Source organism: Acinonyx jubatus, chromosome B2 (assembly GCF_027475565.1).
Source record: "Acinonyx jubatus isolate Ajub_Pintada_27869175 chromosome B2, VMU_Ajub_asm_v1.0, whole genome shotgun sequence".
Lineage (NCBI taxonomy): Eukaryota > Metazoa > Chordata > Mammalia > Carnivora > Felidae > Acinonyx > Acinonyx jubatus.
The window spans coordinates 38,145,841-38,164,289 of record NC_069385.1 but is presented as its reverse complement, the minus strand read 5'-3'; the positions used below and the strand labels follow the sequence as shown (position 1 = coordinate 38,164,289).

At 37.6% G+C, this 18,449-nt stretch overlaps 1 protein-coding gene and 1 pseudogene across 3 annotated transcripts in view; one reads left to right on the top strand and one right to left on the bottom strand.

Moving 5' to 3' along the window:
* The window catches only part of TRMT11 (tRNA methyltransferase 11 homolog), a 59,315-nt gene that overhangs the window by 15,150 nt on the left and 25,716 nt on the right, over positions 1–18,449 (top strand). For all 3 annotated transcript variants that reach the window (XM_015084327.3, XM_015084325.3, XM_015084326.3), the window contains 4 exons: positions 4,818–4,898; positions 7,668–7,832; positions 8,284–8,356; positions 8,478–8,609. In XM_015084327.3, the coding sequence (XP_014939813.1) occupies positions 4,818–4,898; positions 7,668–7,832; positions 8,284–8,356; positions 8,478–8,609 (451 nt within the window). The remainder of the gene's footprint in view (positions 1–4,817; positions 4,899–7,667; positions 7,833–8,283; positions 8,357–8,477; positions 8,610–18,449) is intronic.
* On the bottom strand, positions 12,924–18,331 carry LOC106986138 (60S ribosomal protein L17-like; annotated as a pseudogene).

Genomic DNA, 18,449 nt, shown 5'->3' with positions numbered 1-18,449 from the left:
AGTCTCTCAACTGACTGAGCCACTTAGGCACCTTCCTTATTTACCCCTGTTTTCCATATGTATATAAAATGTATAAATTATTAAATATATACATATATATGTACACACATACAAAATTAAATATATTCTTTCCATTTGCCATTTAACTTTGCAAGTAATTGCTTTTTTGCCATTCAGAAGTTTTCCCTGCATCTAAGTTGTATAGAGGAATGTAGCTATGTTTTTCTTTTCGTGCTTCTATAGTTTTAATTTTTTTCTTTTAAATCTCTGGTTTATTTGGAATTTTTCTTGTATACTATGAGGAATGGATCCAATTTCTTTTTCCAAATGTTAAACCCTTTATTAATCCTTAATTTGTTCTTGAACTTTAACAACTTTTCCTGTGAACTGAGAAGTCTTTGAGATACATACATGTACATAATATGTATACAATATGTAGACAACACCATAAAGGTTACAGAGTTCCTAATGTACATAAAATTTCTTTCCTTTCCCTTGATGTATATGAGGTTGGGTGTATAATGAAATGCTAACTGCCACAGCAATCAAAATATTGATTACCTTCAGTGTTGTTAAGAGGCAAGGAGACCTGCCTCTAATTTAAGCTGCTTTAGAGCAGCTCCTTAGAGTGGTTAGGATATCTTGGTCATGTGACTGTTTGCATAGGACAATTAATGGAAATTTGCAAAGAGGAAGATCTTTGCAAAAAATGCTGCTAAAATATATTTTTGTAATTTGTGTTTGTAATCTAAGCATAGATTTCGAGCTTTAGTTTTTGGTGCTTTAGTTTTAACTTGGTGATAGTCCATAACTGTGAATAGACACAGTTCTAAGTATCATTTGTCCTCTTTCTTGGGCCTTTGTCTCACTGATGGGTAGTACCTTCTGAAGGATTGCAGAAATAGCCTAGTGCCCTCTTCCATGGCCATAGTTTTTCACAAAGTATTTGATGATATTTTTATCCTTATGTTTCCTTTTCTAGTATTTAAAAACAAAGTCAAGTGCATTCAATCTTTTCTCATTTTAAAAGCACAAAATTAAAATGTATTGCATTCCCGAATGCTTTATCCACTGACTTCTCATGACCTGTGATTTTCTCAAGGTTACAGAGTAGAAGGTTTCTGGGAAACTGAAAGGAGAGCATAATCTTTTCCTGCCTAAATGCCTTTCCTTTTTCTTTGAGACAGTCTGCTATTGTTGTCTAGGATGACAGTATGAACTGCAGAAACACACTAGTTTTTCATTTTAGTGAATATGTTGAGTTTAACTTTAATAAGATTAAAATTTTTTTTTTGTTTATTTATTTATTTTTGAGAGAGAGACAGCTTGAGCGGGGGGAGGGGCAGGGAGAGGGAGACACAGAGTTCAAAGCAGGCTCCAGGCTGTGAACTGTCAGCACAGAACCCACTGTAGGGCTCAAACTCACAAAACTCTGAGGTCATGACCTGAGCCAAAGTCGGATGCTTAACTGACTGAGCCACGCAGATGCCCCTTAATAAGATTTTTTAAAAGTTGTGTATCTCCATTTTTTTTTCCTAAGAGAGGAGGTATGGATCATTGGCCAGCTCAATCCTCTTAGTATTTAGGAAGTTAGGAAGTCCTGTTGTTCTAATATGAGCACAGCTACAGGATGGATGAGCATGGATATGTTGAGTACTATAATGGTACCAGCCTGCCTGTGATATATAAGAGTTGTGAATGGTATACAAGTCATATTAACTGAGTGTGCCCCTTTACTTATTTAGTTTGATAACAAATTTAATTTTGTTTATCTAATTGGTAAGCTAAGTGTATATGTCATTTCAATTGGTGCTGACCCCAAAGGAAATTAAATGGCATAGAGAAAACAAATAGGATGAGTTTAAATCTTTACTCTATCAGTTATTATGTCACTTTGGGCAGCATTCTTTACTTGTCTGAGCCTCAATTCCATCATTGATAAAATGGTAATAGTAATACATTGTGAGGTTAAGTGAGATAATACATGTATATGGAATTCTTAGGAAGTTGCCTGATGTATGTAGACACTCAGTGAACTGTAATGGTTATCACTATTTTTAAATTATTATTTTGTTAGAAGCATGGATGCCTGTTTGGTGAAAGATGTTAGATATAGCCAGTATTGAATGGTGATGATAAACAATTTGGCCATGAGCTCATTTTCTATTCCCTTCTTTGGCTAATTTCCAAGATACTCATAATTTGCAATTGTTGACAATTGTGACAACAGGCAAGGAAAGTGAGTTAAAATCACGAACATCTAATTCTTTGTAATGAAAATAATTGGTACAAGTGTCTGCCAGTTGTTCTAGGTAGCTGTCGTGTGATTTTAGGATGGAGCTTCATAGATACACCTTTGATTCCTTTTCTCCTCCATCTCAAGTAAGTCAGCTGTTATGGTAATTGAGAATATAACCAAGAGACTATGAAGTATTCCTTGGCTGCTTCTACCTTCAGATAACCCATAGTATAGGGAAAGGGGTGTAGCTCCTTTTGGAATTTCATCGTTGCAGAATGATAGACACAGGTCCCAGGTGTTGGGAAACTGACTGTCCTGGTCATGGGAAGAGACAAGGAGGGAAGAGATAATTGATCCCTATAAACCTGTGGAAGAGTCTCTGCTTCCTTCTCATTTTTGTCCACAACACTTTGTAGTCCCCTTTTCCTTTTCTTTGTAGATTGAATAGCTTACCTAGTAAAATTTTTATTTTCTAGCGATATCCTTTTGCTCAGGCAGCTGGTGTGACTTGAGTTCTATTTTAAAAAGGATAAAGTAGATATAATTGCACTTCATTTTTCCTCCTTCTCTCCTTTTCTTTCAGCAAAACCAAATCCCAATTTCTCATTTCTACACTTTTATGAGGCTTTTCACTTAAATCTCTAATGATGAAAGTCATACATTAGTTTCTGTATTATAAAGAAGTTCCACTTATTGTGTCCTTTTGCCTATAAGATATTGTCCTAACCTTAAAGTGGTTACAGTTTAAGAAAGCAAATATTAAAACACTGAGTTTGTGGTATTTGTACACTTGATAGCATAGTAAGAAATTGGGTGAGTCATATTACCTGCTCCCTCACCACTTCACCCCTCCTTTATCACCCCTTCCACCAGAAAGCATCAAGGAAACTCCAACTGGACTAGAACTAAATGCAAAAAAAAAAAAAAAGCTTCAATTTAATTGAGAAAACAACTAGATGATTAGCAGTGATTACCCAGTGACCAGTTCAGAGAAACTAATTTATAATGATTTTATTTAAAATTTGAAAGCTTAAAGGGCACGGAGTTAACAGATGCCGTCTAACGGATTATCCATCTCCTTCCAGCAGTGTGCTCTAAATTGGCTCTTCTCAAAACACACTCTAACCAAATGGATAAGGTTCTGTTTAAGGAAGCACAGGAAAGCTTTTCTGTTCCCCTTGGCAACTAGTTCTTCTAGGTGAGTATCTGCCTTAATTGGCAGAATTGTAGTAATTCCTCATAATTTGGGTGAAGTGATTTTGTGAGAATTCCAAGCCACACAATACAGTATCTTTCCTAAATATGGACGGTTCCATTTATAGAGCAAGAGTAGTAAGGTCATAGCTTACCTCTCAGACAAATGCTTCTGGTAGTTAGTATGAGGGAACCTAGGTTTTGGTTTCTGCTGTACTTTTAGTCCTTCATTTCTCTTCTTCATGGACTTCAATAATAGCAGTCAGTTACAGTATTTTTCACAAGCAAAGTATATTTAAGTACATGTTCCCAGACTGTGTTTTAAATGGCTATGGAAGGAACACCATTCAATTATAGATCTTGACCCTCTGGAGGCACTACCCATCCTCGTGTTAGAGATGACCTTTGTAAATGATATAAGGGAAAATACATAGTTATTTTCCCTTATCTGAGTTGGTGCATAGTTTAAGAATATATTTCTGATGTCCATTTTACTGACACGCCTTTCTACAGTATAGCTATTAGGACAAAGAGCATTTTATGTTGGATGATTAAAAAGTAAAGTTCAATGAGAAGTACAGTTACTAAAATATTTAACTTTGTGACTTTTTTCTTAAACAATTTAAAAATGTTATTACTTTTTAAAGACTTCCGTTAATTTTTAAATCTTTATTAGGATTTTCTTCGTATGTGAGCTGGTCACAGCTAACAAGTTTTTTAGTCCGGTCAAATTTCATTGGGGTATTTGTTCTAACTTTGATCACAGCACGAAGTAAACAGAAAAGTTGTATTATTTTTGTGTATGCTTGATAATAGTTATTCAGAAATTCATTTTTACAGTTTAAAAAAGAGATTATCGCTTCACTGGTTACAGGAATAACTATTTCTTGTCCTAACATTTTAATTTTTGTAGGGATTAATGTCTTACATATTAATTATGCCCTATTTAGTTATTTGAAACCCTGATTTCAGTGGGAATTGAGCCCAAATGTCAGAATTTATTTATTGCCAACTCTTTATGTAGCAGCCTTTTGTGCTCATTTGTAAGCAAGGATCAAGATGCTTTGTATAGACGTCTCAAAGTCAGATGAAGATGTCTAAACATCCATTATTTTGATCAAAAAGTAATTTTCCCTAAGTAGTGCATTTAGAGTAATGATCCCAGGACATGCATTAATTCCCTATGTTGTGACCATTGTAATGAGCACAGCTTTGGGGTTTGTTTCTTTAGTTCTGAGGCCTGCTAAATATAGTCAGGACCAGTGTTACTCTATGGTACTCTGCCTACAGCTAGTCAGTAAGACTCTGGATCAAATTAAATAGGGGAAGAAACAACAGTCTGGGACTTTCTGGTTAAAAGACCATAATTGTGTGATTTTTTCAGGTGGCCTTCTGATAGCATCTGCTCATTTTGGTGCATATGTATGTGGGACAGACATAGACTACAATACAGTTCATGGCCTAGGTGAGTAGAGGTTCTAGACAGTGTTAGAATCTTTGTTCTTGTACCAAATGTGCCTTTATAATAATTAAACAGGTTTATATGGTATTATACATCTATCTTTAGTGTTAAGGTACAGAGTTGTGATATAATGTAGTTTTACTTATTTTTCCAAACAGTAAGATTTCATTGGTTATCTGCTTTTTATGAAGTGATCCAGTATGTACAAAGTGATCTCCTGGGTAACACAAAGATGGCTAAGGAAGAGCTCTCCCCTCAGAGGTATTTATGGTTTTAGTAAGAGAGATTTTTTTCCCCTTTGTTTTATAGTAAGAGATTTCTACAAAGTTGGCAAACTACAAGGCTGTGAACTTTAGAGTTGGGAAAGAAGTTGGAGAGGGACTAGCCATTTTATTTATTTTTTAGAGAGAGAGGGCACAAGTGAGCAAGGGACAGAGAGAGAGAGAGAAAGAGGGAGGGAAGAGCTAGAGAGAAGCAGGGCTCACCCTAAGCGGGGCTTGTGCTCACCTGAAGCAGGGTTCAAGCTCATCTGATGTGGGACTTGAACTGATGAGCCATGAGATCATGATCTTGGCCGAAGTCAGATGCTTGACTAACTGAGCCCACCCGAGCGCCCAAAACAAGCCATTTTCTAATCAGCATGTCCATATTAATAAAACATACAGTTTCTTTTTAAAGATTGTCACCATTTTTTTATTCAGTAATCATATATTGTGTGAATACTAGATTAATTTCTAGTCCTTGAATACTATATCGATTTTAATTTCGTAACCAACCAAAATATCTTTGAAACAGTTAAGGTGATAGTAACTTAGAAGATTCTGTGTTAGACTGAGGTTAACTTGAGAAAAATATTTGCTTGCTTTTGAGGCAATTTTGGAAATTATTTTGAAATCTAGACACTTTGCTAATGTATGTATGTGATTGGATGGAATTGAATCAAACTGGAAAAATTTCTATATTTCCAAAATTCCTGAATAGTACTAAAAATGTCAAGTTTCACTGATGATTTTGAAATTCTGTTCATGTTGGTATTCAATTATTGTATCTAGAATCAGCCTTTTGAACACCCTTTTTCTGTTTGTCACCCAGTTATTCTCAACTTATTGTATTGGTAAGAATTTTCCATACTTTTTCCCCCCTAAAAAATTTGACATATTGTGCTTGATGAACAGTCTTTTTTCCTAACTTGACTATAAGGAATTTAGTATATTTATCATAAGGAAAATTGGTTATATTAAGTTCACCTAAATGGGCTATCCAGAAAAAGATATTCTTGGCAATATGTTAGAGCAGAGAGAGTGCTAAGAATTATTCCAGTTAACTTTTAGTAGAAGCAATATGTTTGCTTTAAGGGGATTGTCCTGTATAATTTAATAGAATTCTTATTTATGAAAATCATGTTTAAAGTTATTTATAACCTTTCAGTTTACTTGTATAGAATTCTGATTGAGGTTGAATTTTTTCAGAGCTTATCCCAGATGCTGTTAAATAGGCCCTTTGTTTCTTATGCTTATAATCTCTTTCTATACTCTGAAATATTCTCAAATTTCTGCTATTTTAAAAATACAAAACCTTTTCTATTCCTGTAGGAGCCCTCTGGCTGCCACTATTTTCCTTTTCCTTTTGCCAAAGTGTATCTTGAAAGCTGGTATTTACTTGCTGTCTCTTTTTCTTCATCTTTCACTGTCTTCTGCCCAGTATTTTTTAACTTCTGTGCCTGCTGAAATCTCTTAGTAGGACCACAGATCTACAGCATTTGGCAGTGTTGACCTTTGTAAACCTCCCTTGGTTTCCTAGACAGTGATCTCATCAGGTGGTACTTGCTTGACTGTTCTGTCTCTGGCTCCTTAAGGCCTTGCAGTTTTCTTTGACCTGTATTAGCATGTTGTTTTCTCCAGGCATCTCTCTTTGACCACTTCTCCTGTCACAGTGCATGTTATTCAGAGTCATGTCATTCTTCTTCTTTTGATTTTTAAATTTTGTTTTTATTGTGAAGTAGATCAAGATGCAGAAGAGTGTATAAAAATAGAATAACTATAGAACAAACACATAACTGCCACCTAGGTCAATAAAAATGTCATTCGTTCTTACAGGATAACTTTAAGTGCATATATTCTGGCCTGTACCCACTAAATAGCTCTTTCTGAATGATCTATAGGTAGCTGATAAGCAAGGTTGATACATCTCAAGTAAATCTCATTTTTTCCCTTAAGCTTGTTTTCCTCTTGGTTTTTCTGATCTTAACAGCGTCATCATCCACTTGTGATGCCTAAACCAGAACTTTGAACTTCTTCCTTCAATCCTCATTTTAACTTTTCTTCTGTAATGTCTCCATTTTGCTTCCTCTCTCCATGGTCCTAGAGCTCCATATTTCCCAAGTTAGCTCTCTTCATTTATCATTTATCTGATTCATCACTATTTCTATATGGGGCTGATTGCTCCTGCAGGAAAAGGACCATGTTCTTTTCAGCTCTGTATCTTACTTGTATATGCTTTGAGTTTGGTAAGTATTGAATGAGTGTTTTAAGGCAGTTTCACTTGAAAGGTGACAGAACAAGATCAGGTAGAAAGTATGTTTTACTGTTCAAAATATTTTTTGTAGTAAATGGAAATAAAAATAAGTTTATGTAAATAAAATTAATAACTTGAACAAGTTTTATTGTAAATATAGGTGTAAAGGAGTTAAAAATTACTTCTAGCTAAATGACAAGAAGTAAGAATGTTCTATTTGATTTAGTAGTTTCTGTATTCCTTTTTCTTTCCCTTCAGGAAAGGCTAGTAGGAAAAACCAGAAATGGAGAGGACCAGATGAAAACATTAGGGCAAATCTTCGGCAGTATGGTTTGGAGAAGTATTACCTTGATGTCCTGGTTTCAGATGCATCTAAACCTTCCTGGAGGAAGGGCACATATTTTGATGCAATCATCACTGATCGTAAGTTTATTTTTATACAAAAGTAGGAGTACAATTAGTTCCCTAAAGTCACTTACACTTAAAATACAAAACTTATCAACACACACAAAAATGTCAGCCTTGTCTTCTCCCTACCTCTACTGTCTTCATATTTCTTTATTTTTCCCTCTGGGACAATAATATCCAGTCTAGTATCAGGTATTACATTTGGTAATCTCTTTTAGGCCTCTTTTAGTTTGTCACACTTTCGCAGCCTTTCTTTTTTATGACACTGACATTTTTGAAGAACACATTGGTTTGCTGGCCCTCCCACGGTTTTAAGTAGAATCTTTCTTGTGTTGTGTATTCTTGGCTGGAATATTTAATGGGCAGCAATGCGTTCCTTGAGTGTCACTCTAGAGACCCATGATGTCCATCTGCGCCTCATTGGTGATTAGGTGACTTTTGACCACATTATTTGTTTTTTGCCTAGCCCCATATGGTATCAGAGAATCTACAAGAAGAACAGGTTCTCAGAAGGAAATACCAAAGGGGATCGAAAAATGGTAAGTGACAGTTAAATGCAATAGGTTACTATTTTGAAAAGAGCATGTTGTTCTTTTTAATTAGCATAGTTTAAGCCTTAAGATTTTTCATTGATTTTGAAATTTTGTTTTCTTTTTCTAGTCCAGAAAGCCATGTTCCTGTTTCCCTGAGTTATCATCTGAGTGACATGTTTTTTGACCTGTTAAACTTTGCAGCGGAGACCCTTGTATTAGGTGGAAGACTAGTCTATTGGTTACCAGTATACACACCAGAGTATGTAATACTAAATAATTTTATTTTTTAATTTCACTTTCATTATGGTATTTGTATATCTAGTATATTTTCCCCCTATTTCCAGTTGTATTCAGGGTAAATATATTTATGTTTAATGTTTATAACAGTCTTTGTTTACCTACATATGTGTATAAAACCAGCCCTTTTCTCTTATTGAATTGCTTTAACCTTTTTATTTTATATCAGAAGTTGGCAAACTATAGCCTGTGGGCCAGATGTGGTCCTCAGCCTATTTTTGTAAGGCACTTGAGCTGTGTTCTTACATTTTTAAAGAGTTGTTAAAAAATAAAAAAACAACAACAAAGAAAGACATGTTACAGAAACATATGTGGTCCACAAAGGCTAACGTACTTACTGTCTGGCCTTTTAGAGGAAAGGTTTGCCAACCACTGTTTTATACCATTTTTAACTCAGTGTCTGATAAATCATAGCTCTTCAGTAACTGTTTTGCCAGGCCACAAACATAGGTAATTTTTAACAGCTTAGTGGAGTGATTCATCTACTACTAGCTAGCTTTAAATATCTATTGGCTATTATGATCACCTTAAATGCAGTAAATTTTTTTTTTTTTTTTAATTAGAGCATGTGTGCATGGGAGAGAGGCAGAGAGAGAGAGAATCTTATATTTTTTTTTTTGAGAGAGAGAGAGAGAGAGTAAGGCAGAGAGAGAGGGGCAGAGAGGGAAACAGAGAATCCCAATCAGGCTCCATGCTGTCAGAGCAGAGCCTAATACTGGGCTCAATCCCACAAACCGTGAGATCATGACTTGAGCTGAATCATGAGCCAGATGCCTAACAGACTGAGCCACCCAAGTGCCCTGAGAGAATCTTAAGCAGGCTCCATGCTCAGTGAGGAGCCCCGTGCAGGGCTCAGTCCCACAACCCTGGGATCATGACCTGAGCTGAAATCAAGAGTCAGATGCTCAACCGACTGAGCTACCCAGGCTCCCTGCAATAAATCTTTTTTATTGTATTGTATTGTATTGTGTTTTTTTATGCGTGAGCTGGGAGGGGAAGAGAGAGAGGGGGACAGAGGACCCAAAGCAGACTCTGTGCTGACAGCAGTGAGCCCAGTGTGGGGCTTGGAGTCACAAACTGTGACATCATGACCTGAGCTGAAGTTGGATGCTCAACTGAATGAGCCACCCAGGCGCAACATCTTTGTTAAAAACTAATACAAAATAAAAGTTGTGCATATATTTAAAGCCCTGATTATGTTCAATATTGTTGGTTTGGGTTTTATTATTCAGTAATTATTAATTATAAACAGAGCTGTATATAACAACAATGAAACACAAGATATCTTGAATAAGACAGCATCTTTAGATTTCAAAGATAGTTTAGAATTAGGTTCAAAATTTGGCTGTTTCTTCAATCTGCCATAGAAATATTTTTAAAAAATTATGTAGTTCCTGTATCTGCTATACATAATTATATAGAAAGCATTTTAGAACAGTGTTAACTTTCTGTCTTTTCAAAATGGCGGATGGTCCTTCAGCTGTTGGAAGCCGTGCTGGTTTTTGTTTTATAAATGTGTTGGAAGTTACCATGGCTTAACTTAAGTCATGCATTTGTTTATCAGCTGATAAGACTGTATACATTCCTGCCCAGACTTCTTAACACTGACCTGTGATAGTCTCATTTAATCTTTTCATTTTAGAAATAAGGAAAATTACTTCCAAGGAGTGAAGTGACTTGTCTAAAGTTAATAGCTAGCTAGCTAGCTAATTAGTTTCCTTATTCTCAGGGCTGTGTTCACTTAATTTAACAGTTTACCAGATCTCAGGTACCAGATCTTTATTAATATTTTTAGAGAAGAACACATTTATTTCTTTCTATACAAAAGTGGTTCCTGCCTTAGATAAGCTGAATTCCAGCAGTAAATTTTTAGAAAACTTATTTTGAGATAGTTTCAGACTTACATAGAAGTTTCAAATGTAGCACAAAAAATTCCCCTCATCCAGAGTTTCCAACCATTAATGTCATCTACTGTATCCTCCTTTCTCATTCATTACGTAATCACATACCCATTGTCATTCATCCTTTTTGAAACTAATTAAGAAGTTGCAGATAGTAATGCCCCATCACTTGTACTTCTCAGAAACCAGAATATTCTTGTCAAACCACAGTCAACCCTCCAAGTTTGGAAATCAGTATTGATAACACTGCTGTTCAGTACATGGACCTTATTCACATTTCATCAGTTGCAGTCCATCTGAGAAAATGTGCTCTATTAACCCATCTTGTCATTCTCCTCCAGTCTGGGATATGTCCCCATTCTTTTCTTTTGTGTCTTTGATAGTTTTGTAGAGTATACAGCGTATATTCTAAAGGTTGACCCTCAACCAGGGTCCATCTGATGTTTCTTTTTTATTTATTTATTTATTTTTAATATGAAATTTATTGTCAAATTGGTTTCCATACAACACCCAGTGCTCATCCCAACAGGTGTCCTCAGTGCCCATCACCCACTTTCCCCTCCCTCCCACCCCCCGTCAACCCTGAGTTTATTCTCAGTATTTAAGAGTCTCTTATGTTTTGGCTCCATCCCTCTCTAACCCTTTTTTTTTTTTTTTTTCCTTCCCCTCCCCCATGGTCTTCTGGTAAGTTTCTCAGGATCCACATAAGAGTGAAAACATACAGTATCTGACTTTCTCTGTATGACTTATTTCACTTAGCATAACACTCTCCAGTTCCATCCACATTGCTACAAAAGGCCAGATTTCATTTGTTCTCATTGCCAGGTAGTATTCCATTGTGTATATAAACCACAATTTCTTTATCCATTCATCAGTTGATGGACATTTAGGCTCTTTCCATAATTTGGCTGTTGTTGAAAGCGCTGCTATAAACATTGAGGTACAAGTGCCCCTATGCATCAGCACTCCTGTATCCCTTGGGTAAATTCCTAGCAGTGCTATTGCTGGGTCATAGGGTAGATATTTTGAGGAACGTCCACACTGTTTTCCAGAGTGGCTGCACCAATTTGCATTCCCACCAACAGTGCAAGAGGGTTCCTGTTTCTCCACATCCTCTCCAGCATCTGTAGTCTTCTGATTTGTTCATTTTAGCCACTCTGACTGGCATGAGGTGGTATCTGAGTGTGGTTTCGATTTGAATTTCCCTGATGAGGAGCGACGTTGAGCATCATTTCATGTGCCTGTTGGCCATCTGGATGTCTTTAGAGAAGTGTCTTCTTTAGAGAAGTGTTCTGCCCATTTCTTCACTGGATTATTTGTTTTTTGGGCATGGAGTTTGGTGAGTTCTTTATAGATTTTGGATACTAGCTCTTTGTCTGATATGTCATTTGCAAATATCTTTTCCCATTCCGTCGGTTGCCTTTTAGTTTTGTTGACTGTTTCCTTTGCAGTGCAGAAGGTTTTATCTTGATGAGGTCCCAATAGGTCATTTTTGCTTTTAATTCCCTTGCCTTTGGAGATGTGTCAAGTAAGAAATTGCTGCCGCTGAGGTCAGAGAGGTTTTTCCTGCTCTCACATTCCTGTTTTGATGGTTTTGATGGTTTCCTGTCTCACATTCAGGTCCTTTATCCATTTTGAGTTTATTTTTGTGAGTGGTATAAGAAAGTGGTCTAGTTTCATTCTTCTGCATGTTGCTGTCCAGTTCTCCCAGCACCATTTGTTAAAGAGACTTTTTTTCCATTGGAAGTTCTTTCCTGCCTTGTCAAAGATTAGTTGGCCATACTTTTGTGGGTCCAATTCTGGAGTCTCTATTCTATTCCATTGGTCTGTGTGTCTGTTTTTGTGCCAATACCATGCTGTCTTGATGATTACAGCTTTGTAGTAGAGGCTAAAGTCTGGGATTGTGATGCATCCCGCTTTGGTCTTCTTCTTCAATATTACTTTGGCTATTCGGGGTCTTTTGTGGTTCCATACAAATTTTAGGATTGCTTGTTCTAGCTTCGAGAAGAATGCTGGTGAAGTTTTGATTGGGATTGCATTGAATGTATAGATTGCTTTGGGTAGTATTGACATTTTAACAATATTCTACTATGAGCATGGAATGTTTTTCCATTTCTTCGTATCTTATTCAATTTCCTTCATAAGCTTTCTATAGTTTTCAGCATGGTTAGGTTTATTCCTAGGTATTTTATGATTCTTGGTGCAATTGTGAATGGGATCAGTTTCTTTGTCTTTCTGTTGCTTCATTATTAGTGTATAAGAATGCAACTGACTTTTGTACATTAATTTTGTATCCTGTGACTTTGCTGAATTCATGTATCCGTTCTAGCAGACTTATGGTGGAGTCTATCAGGTTTTCCATGTATAATATCATGTCATCTGCAAAAAGTGAAAGGTTGACTTCATTCAATTTCTTGAATTGACTTGATTCAATTTCTTTGCTGGTTATGGGTCTGTTCAAGTTTTCTATTTCTTCCTGTTTGAGTTTTGGAAGTGTGTGGATGCTTAGGAATTTGTCCATTTCTTCCAGGTTGTCCAGTTTGTTGGCATATAACTTTTCATAGTATTCCCTGATAATTGCTTGTATTTCTGAGGGATTGGTTGTAATAATTCCATTTTCATTCATGATTTTATCTATTTGGGTCATCTCCCTTTTCTTTTTGAGAAGCCTGGCTAGAGGTTTATCCATTTTGTTTATTTTTTCAAAAAACCAACTCTTGGTTTCATTGATCTGCTCTACAGATTTTTTTAGATTCTGTATTGTGTATTATTTCTCTTCTTCTGTTGGGTTTGGGGTTTCTTTGCTGTTCTGCCTCTATTTCCTTTAGGTGTGCTGTTCGATTTTGTATTGGGGATTTTTCTTGTTTCTTGAGATAGGCCTGGATTGCAATGTATTTTCCTCTCGGGATTGCCTTTGCTGCATCCCAAAGCGTTATTTCCATATATTTTTAATTTCTTCTCTAATTGCCTGGTTGACCTATTCATTCTTTAGTAGGGTGTTCTTTAATCTCCATGCTCTTGGAGGTTTTCCAGACTTTTTCCTGTGGTTGATTTCAAGTTTCATAGCATTGCGGTCTCAAAGTGTGCATGGTATGATCTCAATTCTTTTATACTTATGAAGGGCTGTTTTGTGACCCAGTTTGTGACCTATCTTGGAGAATGTTCCATGTGCACTTGAGAAGAAAGTATATTCTGTTGCTTTGGGATGCAGAGTTCTAAATATATCTGTCAAGTCCATCTGATCCAATGTATCATTCAGGGCCCTTGTTTCTTTATTGATCCTGTGTCTACATGATCTATCCATTGTTGTAAGTGGGGTATTAAAGTCCCCTGCAATTACCATATTCTTATCAATAAGGTTGCTTATATTTGTGATTAATTGTTTTATATATTTGGGGGCTCCCATATTCGGTGCATAGACATTTATAATTGTTAGCTCTTCCTGATGGATAGACCCTGTAATTATTATATAATGCCCTTCTTCACCTCTTGTTACAGCCTTTAATTTAAAGTCTAGTTTGTCTGATATAAGTGTGGCTATTCCAGCTTTCTTTTGACTTGCAGTAGCATGGTCGATAGTTCTCCATCCCCTCACTTTCAATCTGAAGGTGTCCTCAGGTTTAAAATGAGTCTCTTGTAGACAGCAAATAGATGGGTCTTGTTTTTTTTATCCATTCTGATACCCTATGTCTTTTGGTTGACACATTTAGTCCATTTACATTCAGTGTTATTATTGAAAGATAGGGGTTTAGAGTCATTGTGATGTCTGTAGCTTTCATGCTTGTACTGATGTCTCTGGTACTTTGTGGTCCTTGCAACATTTCACTCACAGAATCCCTCTTAGGATCTCTTGTAGGGCTGGTTTAGTGGTAATGAATTCCTTCAGTTTTTGTTTGTTTGGGAAAATCTTTATCTCTCCTTCTATTCTGAATGACAGACTTGCTGGAGAAAGGATTCTTGGCTGCATATTTTTTCTGTTCATCACACTGAAGATTTCCTGCCATTCCTTTCTGGCCTGCCAAGTTTCAGTAGATAGGTCTGCTACTGCCCTTTATGTGTCTACCTTTGTAAGTTAGGGCCTGTTTACCCCTACCTGCTTTCAGAATTCTCTCCTTATCCTTGTATTTTGCCAGTTCCACTATGATATGTCCTGCAGAAGATCGATTCAAATTACGTCTGAAGGGAGTTCTCTGTGCCTCTTGGATTTCAGTGCCTGTTTCCTTCCCCAGATCAGGGAAGTTCTCAGCTATGATTTGTTCAAGTACAGCTTCAGCACCTTTCTCTCTTCTTCTTCTGGAATTCCTATGATATGGATATTGTTCCATTTGATTGCATCACTTAGTTCTCAAATTCTCCCCTCATACTCCTGGATTTTTTTATCTCTCATTTTCTCAGCTTCCTCTTTTCCCATAATTTTATCTTCTTTTTTAAAAATTTTTAAAAATGTTTTTATTTATTTTTGAGACAGAGAGAGACAGCATGAGCAAGGGAGGGGCAGAGAGAGAGGGAGACACAGAATCTGAAGCAGGCTCCAAGCTCTGAGCTGTCAGCACAGAGCCCAACACGGGGCTTGAACTCACGGACTGTGAGATCATGACCTGAGCTGTAGTCGGACACTTAACTGACTGAGCCACCCAGGCGCCCCACATAATTTCATCTTCTAATTCACCTATTCTTTCCTCTGCCTCTTCAGTCTGTGCTATGGCTGCCTCCATTTTATTTTGTACCTCATTTATAGCATTTTTTAGTTACCCATGACTAGGTTTTAGTCTCTTGATCTCTATAGCAATAGATTCTCTGCTGTCCTCTCTGCTTTTTTCAAGCCCAGCGATTAATTTTATGACTATTATTCTAAATTCTTGTTCCATTATGTTGCTTAAATCGTTTTTGATCAATTCGTTAGCTGTCGCTACTTCCTGGAGTTTCTTTTGAGGAGAATTCTTATGTTTCAGCATTTTTGGTAGTTCCTGCAGTAGCTCCAAACTGCAGGGCACTTCCCCTGTGCTGTCCAGAGAAACTTGTGCTGGTGGGCAGGTCCGCAGTCAGACCCGATGTCTGCCCCCAGCCCACCGTTGGGGCCACGGTCAGACTGGTGTGTACTTTATCTTCCCCTCTCCCAGGGTCAGGACTCACTGTGGAGTGGTGTGGCTTCTGTCTGGGCTACTTGCAGACTGCCAGGCTTGTGGTGCTGCTTTGATGCAATCTGGCATATTAGCTGGGGTGGATCCACAAGGTGCGCAGGGGTGGGAGGGGCAGGTTTAGCTAGCTTTGCTGATGGTGGTCCCCTGCAGCACCAGGAGGGAGGCAGGCCCATCAGAGGGATGGATCCACAGAAGCACAGCGTTGGGCATTTGCACGGTGCAAGCAAGTTTGGTGACAGGAACTGGTTCCTTTTGGAATTTCAGCTGGAGGATGGGAGAGGGAAATGGTGCTTGCCAGCACCTTTGTTCCCCTGCCAAGCTGAGCTCTGTCTCCCGGGGTTGACAACTCTCCCTCCGGTGTCCTCTAGCCCTCCTGCTCTCCGAGCAGAGCTGTTGACTTTTAACATTCCAGATGTTAAGTCCCGCTAGCTGTCAGAACTCACAGACTCTGGCCCCTCCGCTTTTGCAAGCCAGACTTTGGGGGCTCTGCCTTGCCCAGTGGGCCGCCTCTCCACCGCCCCGACTCCTTCCCATCAGTCCGTGTAGCATGCACCGCCTCTCCGCCCTTCCTACCCTCTTTCATGGGCCTCTTGTCTACGCTTGGCTCCGGAGAGTCCGTTCTGCTAGTCTTCCGGCGATTTTCTGGGTTATTTAGGCAGATGTGGGTGGAATCTAAGGGATCAGCAGGATGAGGTGAGCCCAGCGTCCTCCTATGCTGCTATCTTCCTGTTGATGTCTCCCTCCATCTGATGTTTCTTTTAGGACCAGATTCAGGTAATGATCTTGGTAGGAATACTACAAAAATTATACTGTGTTTTTCATGCACTGCATCGTGGGGCACACAGAGTTAACTGCTCCTAGAGATCTTAAATTTGGTCATCTAGTCCTGTTCTCTGTCAGGTTTCTCCACTGTGAGCCATCATTTTCTCCTTTGATTAGTATTTCATCAGGGGAGATATCCCAGTATTACATCACTATCTTGTTCATCCAGTCACTATTCACATTGTCAACTCCATTGTTTACAACCACCAAAATGATGACTTTTCTGTTCCATCATTCCTTCTACATTTCTAAGTTGGCATTCTACAGTAAGGAAGAGTTTTCCCTTCTTCCCCTATTTGTTTACTAATTTATTAATTTATATTTTTATGGAGTGCTTAATTTATACTTTTATGGATGCTTGTATTATTCACTGGGCTATAATTTATTATTGTCACTATTTTGTTGCTCAAATTGTCTCAGATTTGATCAGTGGGAGTTACTTTGAGGTGGTTCCTCTGTCCTTTTGAAATATTCCCATTAGTTTTTGTGTACTTATTATTTTTTGGCATTTCTGACTGCCCACTATTTTGTTGTTTTGCATTTAATTATAATTCAAGTTGAATGTGCTTAAGAATATCTTTTGTAGTTCTTTTATTTATTCCTTTCTCTTTATACAAAATTAAATTGGAGGTACTTTTAAGTATTTTTAATATTTCTAAAGACCTTACAAATGGACATTGGATATTTTTTTCAGTGACTTCTCAATTTTAATAATTTTATTTCCAAATGCATATAACCAAAGGGATATTTTAGAAGTAGAAAAGGGATACATGCTTTTATCACTTTTTTTTTTTTTTTTTTACCCTAGATGTTTATCAAGGGAAAGCTCTCATCTAGGTATGTGTCTGATGCACACATGGGAAGACTACTATGGTATTTACTTCCCTGACTTTATCTCTCAAGAAATTTATGTCCATGTTCTCAAATGTTCATAATTAGGCTTCTGTTGTTTTACCCTCCCTGTACTTTTTTTTCCTTTCTATTTTTACTTTTATTTGCATTTATTTTATGCAGAATTTACTCCTGGGACATAATTATTTGTTTCTTCTTAAAAAAATTTTTTTTAAATGTTTATTCATTTTTGAGAGACATAGAATGCAAGTGGGGATGGGGCATAGAGAAAGAGGGAGACACAGAATCTGAAGCAGGCTGCAGGCTCTGAGCTGTCTGCACAGAGCCCGATGCAGGGCTTGAACTCATGAACCATGAGATCATGACCTGAGCCGAAGTTGGTTGCCTAACTGACTGAGCCACCCAGGTGCCCCTTCTTCAGTTTCTTCTGGTGTATATTTTTGTTCTGTGCAACCTCCTCTTCTGGTTTGGGAACAGTCTGCTCTTTTTCAGTAAGGATTATCTCACTGAAAAGAGATCATCTCACTGAAAGTGTGGCAGGGAGAGCTCATGTATGAGTTAATCTGACTGTGAGCCCTGTAAGTTCCATGCCACATCTTGGAGTCTTTGTTCAGCTAGATGTGCTCAATGACCAGAAAATCTGCATCTAAACCCTTAAACTCAGCATTACTCTCTGCATTTTTAAGCATGTGCAATAAAAATTTGGCTCTCTTTTTAGGCCACTGACCCTGTGTGCAGCCCCACTCTGTGGCCTGGGCACACCTACCACTCTGCCATTGTAGCAATGGAATGGCACACATTGCTTCTGCACAGTGACATCCTTCAAATACTCGGTGGCTTTTCAGATATGCAAACCCTTGATGGCCTGGGAAGTTTCACATGTGTTCTTAAAGTGAACATGATGATTTGAACCTCTTGATTTGCATGGTTTTGTAGGGGTTTTTTGGGTCAAGTGAATAGAAAACCATTCTCAGAGGTCACCTCAGGCTGCATCTGGGAAGAGGAAGATCTCCTTCTCTTTAGCCTAAAGTGACCTTACTAATGAAATATTAATTATTATTACTGTTAACTTATTAATGAACTTAG